This window comes from Paroedura picta, chromosome 2 (genome assembly GCF_049243985.1).
Source record: "Paroedura picta isolate Pp20150507F chromosome 2, Ppicta_v3.0, whole genome shotgun sequence".
Taxonomy (NCBI): domain Eukaryota; kingdom Metazoa; phylum Chordata; class Lepidosauria; order Squamata; family Gekkonidae; genus Paroedura; species Paroedura picta.
In genome coordinates, this window is record NC_135370.1 from 23,699,245 (window position 1) to 23,715,482 (window position 16,238).

The 16,238-nt window shown below is 43.5% G+C and overlaps 1 protein-coding gene across 2 annotated transcripts in view; it reads left to right on the forward strand.

Annotated features, from left to right (window-relative positions):
- ANKAR (ankyrin and armadillo repeat containing) overlaps positions 1-16,238 on the forward strand; it is a 57,609-nt gene that overhangs the window by 1,123 nt on the left and 40,248 nt on the right. Inside the window, exons 2-6 of one of the 2 annotated variants that reach the window (XM_077319454.1) lie at positions 1,565-2,184; positions 4,306-4,743; positions 10,928-11,091; positions 13,092-13,207; positions 14,897-15,074. In XM_077319454.1, coding sequence (XP_077175569.1) covers positions 1,587-2,184; positions 4,306-4,743; positions 10,928-11,091; positions 13,092-13,207; positions 14,897-15,074 — 1,494 coding nt within the window. In that variant the 5' untranslated portion in view covers positions 1,565-1,586. The remainder of the gene's footprint in view (positions 1-1,564; positions 2,185-4,305; positions 4,744-10,927; positions 11,092-13,091; positions 13,208-14,896; positions 15,075-16,238) is intronic. The other variant, XM_077319455.1, reaches the window with a different exon arrangement.

The window sequence follows — 16,238 nt, forward strand, 5'->3', positions numbered from 1 at the left end:
CTTCTAATCTGGCGAGCCAGGTTTGATTCCCTGCTCCCCCACATGCAGCCAGCTGGGTGACCTTGGGCTCACCACAGCACTGATAAAGCTGTTCTGACCAAGCAGGAATATCAGGGCTCCCTCAGCCTCACCCCCCTCACAGGGTGTCTGTTGTGGGGAGAGGAAACGGAAGGTGATTGTAACTCCTCCTGGTAGACAAAAAAGTGACATATGAAAACTAGCTCTTCTTCTTCTATCCACCCACTTACAATCTTCCTAAATTCACAGAATTAGCCTCTACATCAAATGGCTACCCAGCCTCTGCTTAAAAACTTTCAAAGAAGGAGAACCCACCACCTTCCGTGGAAGCCTGTTCCCCTGAGGAACCGCTCGAACTGTCAGGAACTTCTTCTGGATGTTTAGATGGAATTTCTTTTGCATTAATTTCATCCCATTGGTTCTGGTTCATCCCTCTGGGGCAAGAGAGAACAACTCTGCTCCATCCTCTATATGGCAGCCCTTCAAGTATTTCCTTATGCAAAATGAGCAGAGACTCAATGGAACATGGGTCCCATTCTTCCTTTCCTGCTTTCCAGCTCACGTTGAAGTAGGAATGTTCATGGTTAGTGATGAAGGTGAATGACAATAGGTTAATTGAGGGGTCGTCAAACCTGCCACTTTTGGAATTCTGACAAAGCGTGGCGGGCTCTGGGAAAGGCACTGGCATGTGCCTTGGTACCCTCAGGCACCCCTTGGGGACCCATGCGCTAATAAGACAGGACACAGAGTATGCAGCGTTTGCATACTTGCGTTCTGTGCAGCCCCGCCACAAGACAGCCTGCAACCTGACAGGCCTCCTCAAATTGACATTTGGACTGTAAGAGTGAACAGCCATGTTAGATCTGGCATTCTTTATTTTTGGGATAAAAGAGGACTTCGTTTATTGACTTTACTGGTGTAACCCAGGGGTAGTCAACCTGTGGTCCTCCAGATGTTCGTGGGCTACAATTCCCATGAGCCCCTGCCAGCGTTTTCTGGCAGGGGCTCATGGGAATTGTAGTCCACGGACATCTGGAGGACCACAGGTTGACTACCCCTGGTGTAGCCCATTTGCCAGCTTCCTTGATTGTTTGCTTCCCACAAACCTGACAAGATGTCTTCTCTGTTGCCACGTGGAGGCCAGCAATCCTACTCTCAGTTGTGTCTGTGTCTCTGTGAGGGTGTGCCTGTGGGGAGTGTTCGTGACAGAAGCTTTAACCCAGGGGCAGTCAAATTGCGGCCCTCCAGATGTCCATGGACTACAATTCCCAGGAGCCCCCTGCCAGCGTTCGCTGGCAGGGGGCTCCTGGGAACTGTAGTCCATGGACATCTGGCGGGCCGCAGTTTGACTGCCCCTGCTTTAACCCCCCTCTCCCCTTACCAAGACATCAGGATATGACTCCGGATAGAATCCAACTGAAATTTAGTGCCATCTCCGAGGCTTAATATCTGGGCAATTCCCTGACAGGAAAGGTTTATAAAAAGACCAGTAAGGCAGTTGATTAATTGTATTTGTTCCTTTTTGAAAACCTGCATTTTGAAACAGCAGAACAGCGGAGGGCAGGAGGATGTTGAGGCCCATCAAGAAGCCGCTTCCTCGAAACGAGCAAGCCGATGAGGTGGCTTACTTAGCACAGCTAGCGGCCCAGAGGAACGCCAGCGCCTTCTTTGAGAAATACGAGCGGAGCGAACTCCAGGAGTTACTCACCATGTCTTTCTGCAGCTGGCTGTCCTCCCGAGATGACCTCCGCCACCCCTTGGAGATCCCCAGTGGACTCATGACGCAGATGAAAGGCATAAGTGTCCCTACCGTGATCTTGCTCACCCCAGTGGAACCGGGAATCGACTTGGATGCTAAGGAGATCCACCAGATAATCCGGGAGTTGGCTGTCGGGATTTATTGCCTCAACCAGATCCCCTCAATCAGTTTGGATGCCAATTATGACCAGAGCACTTCCTGTTCGCTTCCTCCAGCATACTACGATACGAGGATTGGCCAAATGTTGATCAGCATCGATTACATGCTGAAGGCCTTGTGGCACGGGGCGTACATGCCCAGAGAGAAGCGGGTGAGATTCTCTGAGCTGTGGCGTTCCAGCATGGACATCGATGCAGATGGGACCCCCCAGACCGAGAAAACGGCCTGTGCCGAGTTTTGTTCAGCAGGTAAGAACAACAGTCGTGATGATGGTGTCATGGGCTGATGACTTTTATACATAGAAAACATTCGCAAAATTCACTTCAAACAGAAGTTCCAAATGTGGTGGCCGCAGGTGCTATGATCCCTGCAAATACCTTTCCTCGTATTGGCCAAGCCCTGAGTGATGTGAAAGAGCAAGATGAAAAATGTAGTAGTAGTAGTAGTAGTAGGAAGAAGAAGAAGAAGAAGTAGTGAAGTGCTCCTGGTGGTGGTGGTGGTGGTGGTGGTAGTAGTAGTAGTAGTAGTAGTAGTAGGAGGAGGAGGAGGAGGAGGAGGAGGAGGAGGAGGAGGAGGTGGAGGTGGAGGTGGATTTTTGCCCAACTAGGATTCTTTTTTAAAAATTTAGCTGGATTTATAGATCCAGCCTTTATTAATTTCCCAAAAAAAAAGATGAAATAAGTAAGATACATGAAATAAACAACATTTGAAATTTTACAGAATTATCGTGCTTAACAAGATAACTATTAAGCCTTCCACTCCTTGCCAAGCCCCCAAAGTCTACTCTTTCTTTTCTCTTCTCCGTCCAGCAAGGTCTGTGCAAAAAATTTTTTTAATTGCTTTGGCAGTAGTTGCAAGAATGTTCACTGCATGGCTAAAAGTAGAAGCAAGAAAATGAACAGTATGTTCATTTTTTAAAAGCATCTTGTTAAGTGGAGCTTCTGCCTGATATGTTAAAACAGTCACTATTAAAGTTATGCAGGACCTCACTGCCTGACAAGTGGTGGTTGGCTCCGCCTACTGTGGCAGCCATTTTGTAGTTGTGCTCTCCACCCTGTGTCAGAATTGCAAAGAAGCCTGCAGGCTCAGAAAGGTAGGGGGGACCCCTGAGTTGTAGAACATCATGCAAGATACTTGAACAAGTCAAGTTCGCTGCAGGGAAATTTCAGCCCATCATCGCTTCCTGGCTACAAAATAAATCAGAAATATGCATGTGCATCAGAGTTTAGTGTGAGAATCATAGAATCATAGATTGAAGGTGCATTCACAGGCCCTTGTAAAATAGGGGTGCCTACTCCTGTTGTGGAGACTGTCTTAATGTTCTACGCAGTCCGGCCATAAAGACAACTAGTGCGTAGGTGATACTGGTGGTTTTATATGGAAATTCACGTCTCCTTCCCTTTCTCCACATTACAAGAGATCTGTTCCCCTGGGGGAAAGGGCTGCTCAGTGCCTGGATTCTGTGGCATTGCACCCCATCAAAGGTACACATCAGTGAACACTAAAAACAAGAAAAGTTAAGAAGATTAGGACTTATGAACAGATCCTGTGCTTCCAAGCTTGGAGCAATGGGTAACATTTTGGTCTCATATTTGTCATGTTTTTCAGATCTTTTGGCCATTGCCTCAATCATCAACACTGTTGCACAGGAAGCTTCATCATTGGGATATATAGATACTGATGTATGATATATTAATGAGATATAATATTCAATTGTGTTGTATCAGGGGTATATTCATTTGTTGCATTGCTTTTGATGCAATGTCACCATCTAGTGGCTGGTTTAGGTAATTCAGCTATTGCACTTACTATCCACCTGTTTCTAATTAACGATTATAAGTTTCCTGTTGCCTTGTGACTGGCCAATGACTTCTTTTCGTTTACTCAAGAGACTTTGAGTTCTACCTGTATTTATTTTGGTTGCGTGGTAAATACACTTGCAACTGTTTTTATATTTTACCGTGGTCACAGAAATATGATATATTATCCCGAAGAAGTCATGGCTTAAGAACCGATCGACTGTATTCTGATTTGTCTTATTTTTTTATACCAATAAAGGTTGTTATTGTTGTAAAACTGGAAACTGGAAACCGGATATATTATCCTCTGTAATTTACAGAAACTATCATAGAACTGAGGAAGTCTAATGAAACTAGCTTGTAACTAGGATACTTATCTTGGTTATTTTTGATGGCGAACATTAAAGAGACTGAAGACAAGATATTTTCTTTTTGCTCGGCTTAATGTTGACCTCTAGCTGAACTATAAGAATATCTTGCTGCAGTTGAAACCAGAAATATCTGACTCTTAATGTGTTTAGTTTGATGTCCTACGTAGATAGATCTTTTACACGCCTGTGTATATTGTAGGTCTAATAGATATTTCAAGAGACCCAGATTTCAAAGGGATCTATGACGAAAACCTGAACGAAGACCCGACATACGACCCGGACAGCGCAGAGGAAAAGGGCTTCTTTATGCAGTTTGCGAACCACATCTTGCTCAAACTGTCCTTCGCCACCATCGAGGTCCAGCAAAACGACAACATATTCAAGTTCGCAGCAGCGTACACCCTCTCAAATGCCATCAGGCTGGCCGATGACCGCTTGGACACGGCCGGGTACCACAGGCTACAACAGCGGCTGGCTCTGCAGCAAAAGCTGATCAAGAGGTACCTCGAAAGAAAAGCGGAAATCCGGAAGAATATCGCGTACCTCAAGCTGATGAGCTTTCTCATCCCATTTATGACCACCTTGAAAAGGAAAAACAAAATCCCCAATTTGAATCGATTGCTTCAGCCATACTCGGGTAAGGGTCTATGTTAGACTTTGTCTGTGAGCTAGACTCAGCCACTGATGGTCAGGTACCGGCTTTGTAGACACTGGTTGCTGGGGGAACAGGCATACCGGGGCATGTGATACTGGTATGCAAAGCATTCACCGCCATTGATAATGGTGTCTAGTTCTCATGTGCACAAGGGACCGGAAGAGAAGTAATTTTCCTTCCTGCCTTTGTCTTCTCTGAGCCTGCTTTGGGCAGTGTGGAAAAGATCCATCTTAGAGTTAAAAAATGTGACATCTAAGGTCTAGAGCTCCATTGATGAGCTATCGGAAGCTATGCATTTCTTGTTTCATTTCCAAGTTCCCCTACCCTGATAGGTACAAGACTGTTCAGGATTGTTGATTTGTGAGCATTGTTGATTGTTCCAGATTGTTCATTATTGAGGTTTAGGATTATTGCAGATACGTCATTATTGAGGATTGTTCATTGTTGAAAACTGATGAACTACAGGATTGTACATTGCTGAACATAGATTGTTCTGGATGGTTCATTGTTGAGGTTTAGGATTATTCAAGACAGTTGATTATTGAGGATTGTTCGTTGTTGAACATTGTTGAGCCACAGGATCTTTGGTTGCTATGATACAAGATATTTCAGGATTTTTTTTTTGAGATTTAGGATTATTGATTATTATTCATTATTGAGCACTGTTCATTGTTGAACAATATTGAGCCACAGGATAGTTGGTTGCTATTATACAAGATTATTCAGGATTGTTCATGACAGAGGTTTAGGATTATTGATGATTGTTAATTATTGGGGATTGTTCATTGTTGAAAATTGTTGAGCCACAGCATTTTTGGTTGCTATGCTACAAGATTTTGAGCATCTAGGATTTTTCAAGATTGTTGATTATTGAAGATTATTCATTGTTAAAAATTCTTGAGCCACAGGATTGTTGGTTGAATGGTCCAAGATTGTTATGAATTGTTGATTTTTGAGCATTGTTGATTGTTCCAGATTGTTCATTGTTATGGTTTAGGATTATTGAGGATTGTTCATTATTGAGGATTATTCATTGTTGAACATTGTTGAGCTACAGGATTTTTGGTTGCTATGGTACACGATTGTTGCAGATTGTTGATTGTTCAGCATTGTTGATTGTTCAGGGTTGTACATTGTTGTTGTTCAGGGTGGTACATTGTGGTTGTTTAGGATTATTGAGGATTGTTCATTATTGAGGATGGTTCATTGTTGAACATGGTCGAGCCACAGGATTGTTGCTTGCTGTGGTACAAGACTGTAGGATTGTTGATTGTTGTGCATTGTTGATTGTTCAGAGTTGTTCATTGTTGTGATTTAGGATTATTGTTGATAGTTCATTATTAAGGATTGTGGAATGTTGAACATTGTTGAGCCTCAGGATTGTTGGTTGCTATGGTACAAGATTGTTCCTGATTGTTGATTGTTGAGCATTGTTGATTGTACCAGATTGTTCATTTTTGTGGTTTAGGATTATTGATGATTGTTCATTATTGAGGATTGTTTATTGTTGAACATTATTGAGCCTCAGGATAGTAGGTATCTATGGTAGAAGATTATTCAGGATTGTTGATTGTTGAGCATTGTTGATTGTTGAGCATTGTTGATTGTTCAGGGTTGTACAGTGTTGTGGTTTAGGATTATTGAGGATTGTTCATTGTTGAGGATTGTTCATTGTTGAATATTGTTAAACCACAGGATTTTTGGTTGCTATGGTACAAGTTTGTGCAGGATTGTTGATTGTTGAGCATTGTTGATTGTTCAGGGTTGTTCATTGTTGAGAATGTTTACTTGTAAAGACTGTTCATTGCTGAGGCTTAGTATTATTTATTGTTCGTAATTGAAGATTGTTCATTGTTGAACATTGTTGAGCCACAGGAATGTTGCTTGCTAAAGGACAGGGGTATTCAGGATTGCTGATAGTTGATCAGGATTCTTACGGTTCAGGATTATTGAAGATAGCATATTATGCAGGATCGTACATTGTTGAAAACATTTGAAATACAGGATTGTTCATTGTTGAACATTGATTTTTTCTAGATTGTTAATTGTTTATTATTGAGAATTTTTCATTTTTGAACATTGTTGAGCCACAGGATTGTTGGTTGTAATGATACAAGTGTTTTCAGGATTTTTTATTGTTGAGCCATAGGATTATTGAGGATTGTTCATTATTGAGGTTTATTCATTGTTGAACATTGATGAGCCACAGGATTGTTGGTTGCTAAGGTACAAATTGTTGCGGATTGTTGATTTTTGAACATTGTTGATTATTCAGGATTGTTACGGTTCAGGATTATTGGATGATATTATTCAGGATTGTTCTGTTGAAATACAAGATTGTTCATTGTGAAACATTGATTTTTTCTGGATTGTTCATTGTTGAGTCTTAGGACTATTGATTATTGTTCATTATTGAGGATTGTTCATTGTTCAACATTGTTGAGCCACAGGATTTTTGGTTGCTATGCTACAAGATTTTGAGCATTGGGGATTTTTCAAGATTGTTCATTATTGAGGATTGTTCATTGTTGAAAATTATTGAACCACAGGATTGTTGATTGCTATAGTACAAGATTGTTACAAACTGTTGATTTTTGAGCATTTTTTGTTGTGGTTTAGGATTATTGATGATTGTTCATTATTAAGAATTGTTCATTGTTGAACATTGTTGAGCCATAGCATTTTGGGTTACTATGCTACAAGATTTGGAGCATTGTTGAACATTATTGAGCCCCAGGATTGTTGGTTGCTATGGTACAAGATTGTTCCTGATTGTTGATTGTTGAGCATTGTTGATTGTTCATTGTTGTGGTTTAGGATTATTGATGATTGTTCATTATTGAGGATTGTTCATTGTTTACCATTGTTGAGCTACAGCAGTGGTCCCCAACCCCCGGGCCGCCGCCTGGTGCTAGGCCACGAAGGCCTCGGCGCTGGGCTGTGGCTCCCTCTTCCCGCCCCCCCCCACAGCGAGAAGCTCACCATGTTGTGAGCAAATTGGCCACCGAAACGGCCTGGCAAGCTTCTTGCTTTGGGAGGGGGCGGGAAGAGAAATTTGCCGGGCCGCAAGCTAATCGGCTGCTTCGGCGGCCGATTTCCTTGTGGCCTGGAGGGGCGGGGAGAGGGAGCCGTGGCGCAAACACGCACGAGCAGACTTGCTGCGCGTGTGCGTTTGCGTCCGGTGGGGGTGCAAACACGCACGCCCAGCAAGTCCGCGCATGCGCGGGGCCCCGGGTCGCCCTCTCCCCGCACCCCGGTGCAGCGGTCCGCAGCCTAACAAAGGTTTCGGACCACTAAGCTACAGGATTGTTGTTTGCTATGCTAAAAGACTTTTAACATTGTTGATCCACATGATTTTTGGTTGCTATGCTACAAGATTTTGCGCATTGAGGATTATTCAAGATTTTTGAGTATTGAGGATTATACATTGTTGAACATTGTTGAGCCCCAGGATTGTTGGTTGCTATTGTTGAACATTGTTGATCCACGTGATTTTTGGTTGCTATGCTACAAGATTGTTCAGGATTGTTGATTGTTGAGCATTGTTGATTTTTCAGGATTGTTCATTACTGTGGTTTAGGATCATTGAGGATTGTTCATTATTGAGGATTGTTCATTGTTGAGCATTGTTGATTGTTCAGGATTTTTCTTTGCTGAGAATGGTTGATTGTCAAGACTGTTCATTGTTGATGCTTAGTAACTGAGTAGTGTTCATAATTGAATTTGTTCATTGTGGAATATTGTTGAGCCACAGGATTGTTGGTTGCTATGGGACAAGATTTATCAGGATTGTTGAATGTTGAGCATTGTTGATTGTTCATTGCTGAGAATGGTTGATTGTCAAGACTGTTCATTGTTGATGCTTAGTATTATTGAATATTGTTCATTATTGAGGATTGTCCATTGTTGAGCATTGTTGAGCCAGCGGATTTTTGTTGCTATGGTACAAGATTGTTCAAAATTGTTGATTATTGAGCATTGTTGATTGTTCAGGAATGTTCATTGTTATGGTTTGGGATGATTGAAGATTGTTCATTACTGAGGTTTGTTCATTGTTGAACATTGTTGAGCCACAGGATTATTGGTTGCTATGGTACAAGTTTTACGGTATTGTTGATTGTTGAGTATTTCTGATTGTTCAGGATTGTTCATTGTTCATTGTTTATCGTTGATTGTTCTGGATTGTTCATTGTTGAGCCACAGGATTGTTGGTTGCTGTGGTACAAGATCGTTCAGGGTTGTTGATTGTTGAGCATTTTTAATTGTTCAGTTTTGCTGATTATTGAATTTTAGGATTATTGAAATGTTTTCAATATTAATATTTGTCGTTGTTGAACATTGTTGAACTACAGGATTGATGGTTGCTGAAGTACAAGATTTTTCAAGATTATTTAGCATTCTTGATTGTTCAGGATTGTTGATTGTTGCAGTTTAGGATTATTGAAGATTGTACGTTATTGAGTATTGTTCATTTTAGAGCATTGTTGAGCCACAGGATTGTTCCCAGGCCCCGGATCATCTTCATCACTCTTCTCTGCATTCTCTCTATTTTGTCCACTCCTTTGTTGAAGTGAGGCATCCAGACTTTCTGTCTAAATATCTGGAACATCTAGAAGAAATTCCCTCTAAACATCTAGAAAAAGTTCCTGACAGTTAGAGCGGTTCTTCAGTGGAAATTGTTAACCAGAGGCTGGATAGCCATCTGACAAACTGGTTCTATGAAGGTTCAAGGGGGTGGCAGATTATAGTGGATGAATGATAGGGTTGTGAGTGTCTTGCATAGTGCAGGGGGTTGGACTAGATGACCCAGAAGGTACCTTCCAACTCTATTATTCTATGATTCTATGAATATGCTCTGCCTAGAGGGAGTTGAGTTTCTAGAATCATAGAGTTTCAAGGGGACATACAGGCCATCTTGTCCAACCTCCTGCTCAATGCAGGATCAGCCTAAAGTATCCAGGAGAAGTATTGATCCAGCCGCTGCTTGAAGACCACCAGTGAGGGGGAGCTCCCCATCTCCTTAGGCAACCCATTCCACAGCTGAACTAGACTCATAGAATCCCAGAGTGGGAAGGGCCAGTCCACCTAGTCCTACTCCCTGCTCAATGTAGGGTCATTTTAAAGTCTCTAGGGTAATCCAGTGTCCAATCCCTGCTTGAAGACCACCAGGGGGAGCTCCTCACCTCACCTCCTTAGGCAGCCCATTCCATGGCTGAACTACTCTGATGGTGAAATCTTTCCCACTGATATGCAACCAATACTGGCTTGTAATGGGTTTAAAGACATAGTTTAAACCCATGACTGTGGGTCGTGTCCTCTGCTGCCAACAGGAACTGTTTCCTGCCCTCCTCTAAGTGACAATCTTTCAAATACTTCAAGAAAGCCATCAGGCGATACCAGAATGAAATCTCTCATTCTCAGAGGGCATTAAATAGGGAACGACAGCTGGCATGTTTGACAGAATGACATATCTTATGGAAGCTTTCTTTTTAAAAAGCCATGGACATGCCAGGGTTATAATATGATTTATGGCTTACATGCGAAACATTATTATGTAGGCTCCTGCTGCCCCCTCCCACGGGTCCACATGTTCCCAGAACACCCACTCCATTGCCAACTGGAGGGAGCCCAATCTCACTCCAGACCGTAGACATCAGAAAATGTTCCAGAAATAATTTCTGAGCATTTTCTAAGCAAGACCATAGACATTATATGATGGTTGCCTGGGAGGATGGACTATGTGGTATTATACCCCAAACCCATCCTCCTCTGGTTGCTCCACCCAGGAATTTCCCAAGCTGGAGTTGGCAGCCATATTTCCAAAAACACCACCACCACCCTGTAGTGGAAGCCCTCTCGGCAATACCATTTGTCACTTTCCAGTTCCTGAGCTGCTGATGTCACTTTCCATGAAAACAGGAAGTGACATCATAGAACACTCTAGAAATTGCAGGAACTCTCAGGATACGAAATAAGAGGGAAATCTATATGTTTGATGGCGTCTTAAATTATATGCATAGCATGTTATTGGAATAAGCTAGAAGCTCGTTAATATACACCTCTGGTGTTCAAAAACAACAAGGAAAGTTATTAGAAATTTACCTATTGTGAAAAGGAGAGCCTGTTTTCCTTTCTGTTTCTTTCCTTTTTTCCCCTCTTTTGGTAGATGATAAAGTTAAAACTGAACGTGAACTCCCCCCCATTTTATTTGGATCGGATTTTAAGTGCCAACACTTCACTTACGCTCAGAACCAGTATTTTCACCTGCACGGTGGCATTGAATTTGATAGTGGCACACCTTCCTTGGAAAATATCTCTGATGAGATTAAGGTACTTATTCTGTGTTTTGAAATAATTTAGAGTTGACACCTGTACATTGAGGGGAATAAATGAATATTATATGGTAATCATTAATATTCTTTTATTTGTTATTGTTATTATAACAACAGCAACTTTATTCTTATAGCCCGCCCTTCCCAGCTGGCTCAGAGCAGGTAACAAGAGGTATGCAAGTCATTAACTTAGAAAAGTAAACAAGTCTTTGAAAGAAACTTATTGTTTTCATGTCATCTTTTCCACAACTGCAAGAAAGCTGAAGAAAAAAGGTCACATTTTTGTGCCCTCTGGTAAATGCACTGCTATTTCTGTGCCTCTGAAGGAAATTTGGGCTTGTGTTTCTCTACGTGTCAAGCCCCCTTTATCTGTTATGCACAACGAACTATTAAAAGAAAGAGAGATTTTTTTAAAAGCAGAGGGTGGATATGGTACGGAACTGTGTCTGTCTGCCTACAGTTCAAAAAAGAAAAAAATCAACCCCCCTCCCCCTGGCACACCCAAGCACTTGAATACACTGAAAAGGCCTTCCTTGGATTCCAGTAGAGTTGCTACTCTCTGGATGACTGCTCTAGAGAGTAGACTCCGTGGCATTATACCCTGCTGATGTCCTGCCCCTCCCCAAACTCCGCCCTTCCCCAAGTTCCAGCCCCAAAATCTCCAGACCTTTCCTAGTAATCTTAATCCCAGTCTTGATGAGTTGACATATTCTCATTAGTATTAGGGCATTCTGCAAATAGTATGTAAGATACTGTGACGTCCAGAAAACTGCTGTTGTTGGATCTCTGAATGGAGTGGCTTCACACTGTGCTCAGAGCTAATGGTGAAACAGCTTGTTTTCTAAAACGCAGACGAGTTTTACAGGACCTTCTGAAAGTTTAGAGTGGTGTCCCAACCTTTTTCAGTCTGTGGACACGCTTGGAATTCTGACAGAATTATGGGCACAGCCACAAAATGGCTGCCACCAAGGATGGAGCCAGCCACAAAATGGCTGCCACCAGAGATGGAGCCAGCCACAAAATGGCTGCCCCCAGAGATGGAGCCAGCAACAAAATGGCTGCCACCAGAGATGGAGCCTGTTGGGATGAGAGAGATTCAGACACACACACAGGTATCCGAGTGTAAAGGAAGTCTGCCGGCTTTCAGCCGAGCTCCCCCCTAAGAACAGCATCTTTTATCAACGTCACTTGCACATAACATGTATCCATGTATCTCTTTTGGCCTTCAGGCCGGTACTCAAACCCAGAAGCTTCTTGCATGTAAGCGTACAAGCAGCTATTGTTCTTTGGGCTTTCTACTTGTATTGCGATAACAGCGTGTTCAGCAGTTCACTTTAGCAATACACACACACACACACACTAGGCCTGCACCACAGGAGCCAGCTACAAAATGGCTGCAACCAGAGATGGAGCCAGCCACAAAATGGCTGGCACCACAGATGGAGCCAGCCACAAAATTTCTGTCATTAATTACCTTCAGATTTCTGTCATTAATTACCTTCAGACCTTCAGTGCACCTCTGATTGGCCCTCACTGGGAGACAATTGCCCCAGTAGGGTGAGAGTCTGCCCTACTGATGGCCAATCGCAGGCTGTTCCCTGCCTTTGTCTGCCTCCCCCTCCTCCTCCCACCACTGCCCACCATGAGAAAGAGCCAGTAGGTGGTAAGCCCCCCTCCCCTGGCAGCTGGGGAAGCCAAGTGGCCACATTCTGTTCTCACCCGTCTCACCACTCTCGCTGGCCTCCTGGCCTCTGGGAGATGGGGGGGAGGCTTCACACACCCCACCCATTTTAAAACAGGCTTCTCCACTAGTCTAGAAATAAGCCCATTTCATAGTTCAGAAGTTTATCATAGTAGATCTTCCTCAGAAAGTATCTCCCTCTTATTCCATTAGACTATAAATTGGTTGAGCATGGCCTTGAGCGTGGCATAGCTAATATAAATGTTTCCTAAGCATTCATGTGGCCAATTATTATTTTTCCCTGTGTCTTGTGGCAGGCTGCCTACGATGACATGTACTCCTGTGCAACAAACCATATTACTCAGCTGCTGGACCCAGACGCACCCTATAGAGAACACTACCCAATCCCAGTGATGGATTTCGATGGCAAGAGGTAAAACACATGCAGAACGTGTTCTGTTCCATTGTGGGGCTGCTTGCTGTACAGTGCTCAGAGTTGGGTTCCAAAGAGTTGAGGTCCCCATCGACCCCAATATTTCCGCATGTGGCTCAGATTGTATCACCTATTTGTAAGTTTGTTTAAAAGCATTTGAAATACTAACAATTCCATTATTACCAATGGTGAAAATCCTATATGGATTTCAAATACAACATTTGGTTATGCCAGGGACTTGTAAGCAAGAAACTTGCAGTTGCACTAAAGAGCCATCTCATGCCAAAGACCTCCAGATAGAATATTATGTGATATAAAACACAGGAGGGCTTGGGTTTCTTATGTTTCCTGTTTCCCAGTCATTCACCCCCACCTGTCCTCTCTATCTATAGTCTCTGTTTTTAATCGGATGTACCTTTAAAGTCTAGATTCTAGATCTGTAAACCAGATAAATGCATGCACTTCTCATTTCAAGAACAAATTTCAATGGTAGTATTATTTATTCTGTGTAGAGTTGCCAGCCTCCAGAAGGGAACTGGGCATCTCCCCAGAATTACAGTTTATCTCCAGGCTATAGAGATCAGTCCCTTGGAGGAAATGGATGTTTTGGAGGGTGGACTTGGTGGCATTGTACCCCACTAGGGTCCCTGTTCTTCCCTGGCTTCACTCCTAAGTTTCCAGGAGTTTCCTAACCTAGATCTGGCCACCCTACCCCTATTCCCCCATTGGTGGCCAAGGGGAGACCTGACAACCTTCATCCCATGGTCTACAGCAGATGTTCTCAACCTTTCGCAGCCTGTGGACACCTGTGCAATTCTGACACAGCCAATCAGAAGCCCCTCCTGGACCCATCCACTTCCTAAAAATACTTAACAAGCATCAGGAGATGTCCTGGCAAGACATCATATTGGGGGACTCTGGGCTACAGGATCTAAACAGCCCACCTAGTTTGTTGAATGATGCCTACTAGCCTTAACGTGTAGGTTGCCAATAGATTTGCTGTTTGCCCATCCATGGCCCCCAATTGTCCACTCTTGAGAAATAGCAAACCAGAAGTGTGTGTGTTTGGGGGGGGCAGAGGATGGCCTGTGTAGGGTTGCTCTAGGCATTTCCTCATGTATCTATGGCATTGACCATCAAGATTGGGGAAATTCCAATGATATGATCAAGAAATGGCATCACATTCTCCCCAAACTCCACCCAACCCATAAAATCTCCTGCCATTTACTGAGTGAGTGCTGGCAATCTTAAGTCTCAACAGTCTCTCCCCCTCCCAATTCTGCAGTTCTATGACAGGTGGAAAAGGGCTGGTGGTGAGGACATTTGGGGTCATTGTCCAGAAGCTCCCCAATTTGCTGATATCGCACAGAAATGTCAGGAATGATGTTCTGGCTTTTGGGCAAAACTCTATGGTAGAGTTTTGGCCAGAAAACAGTAGGTGCCACACCTTGGGCCCAGTCCCCCTCCCCATACCTAAAATTTGTGGAGCCACCATTTGTGGCTTCACTGCCCATGGACATTGCCCGCTACCATCGCACCCACTCCCCCCACCTGAATTTTGTGGAGCCGCTGTTTGTGGCATGGGAGGAGGGGGATCGGAGGGATTTCCCCTGCTTGCTTGAACCCCCTGAAAAAGGGGGAGAGGAGCCAAAATATTCCAGTGCTTTTTTTTCTTCCTGTTTCTTTCAGCTACTATGTCATCTCCCTTGAACTCGAACCATTTTATCTCCTTTTCAAGACCCAGTGGTGGGGAGCTATCAATGAACTCATAAGCACACTTAAGCCAAAAAGACTCCCACTCACTGATATGCAAGCCATGGAGCAATTCAAGAGAAAATTTGGCTACAAGAAAGCGATTAAATGCAAGGTATATTAGGGTTGGGTTCGGGGATGTTTGAGGGTTTGAAAACAGGTCTTCCAAAGTCTGGCCAGCTTGGTGTTGTGGTTAAGAGCAGAGGCGTCTTATCTGGAGAACAGGGTCTGATTCCCCACTCCTTTTCTACAAGCAGCCAGCTGGCTGGCCTTCGCCTGGTCATAGTTCTCTCAGAGCTCCCTCAGCTTCACCTACCTCACAGGGTGTCTGTTGTGGAAAGAGGAACGGTAGGAGATTATGAGCTGCTTTGAGACTCCTTTGGGTTGTCAAGAGCGGAGTACAAAAAAAAAACAGCTCTTCTTCTATGTGGTGATGATTCTCCATGTAACAGAATCACTCCCAGTGGCAATTAAGTACTACTTGGTAGTTTTCTTCATGGCTCCCAAGGCCTCAGATGCCTGAAATCCTCATTTACTTCCTGTGCTACAGGAGAGCTTTTTATCAGCAATAGATAAATCCCTAGAGTGTAATAACTCTATGAAAGAAGTCAATCTCTAGCTATTGCAGAGTAAAGGGCTAAAGCGGAACCCCGGAACATTTTGAGCTTGTGAGCGCTTTTTTAATCCTGACACAAGATGGTGGGCACAGTGACAAAATGGCTGTCATAGGAGGCCACAAAACGGTTGCCATGGGGGTTGGAGCTGCACGTTAGCCTAAGTGTAGGGGGCAAGAGGACTAATAAAAACGTCTCTAGGAAAGAGGAATGAAAGAGAATAAATCCAATCTCATGGTGATAGGTGCTATGGATACTTAATTTTAATCCGCACAGCTGATCAGATTTCCAATTGTTGAACAGAAGCTCCGAGTAGAAGAGACATCTGGTCCCGTGTACATTTGTAAAACACTTGGCAGGCACGAGAAAAGGTGTCAGATGGTGCTCTGGGCTGGAGATCTTTTTAAAAAATGAAAGCTGGTCACTCAGAGGAGCTAATAGATCATGGCATTAGCAATTCCTGGGGTTTTTTCCCCAAAAGTCTCCCATAAAAGCCTTCCAGTGATACAGGCTGCAAACAGTGGCTGTAAGGGAGGGAATAGCACCAGTGTGGGTGGGACCTTAAAAATGCTTTCCATCTCATGCACGTGGCATGCAGGGGCAATGTTAATTGCATTTTTTCCTCCAGTAACATTATATGAAACCAGGATCTTATCTGCACTGGG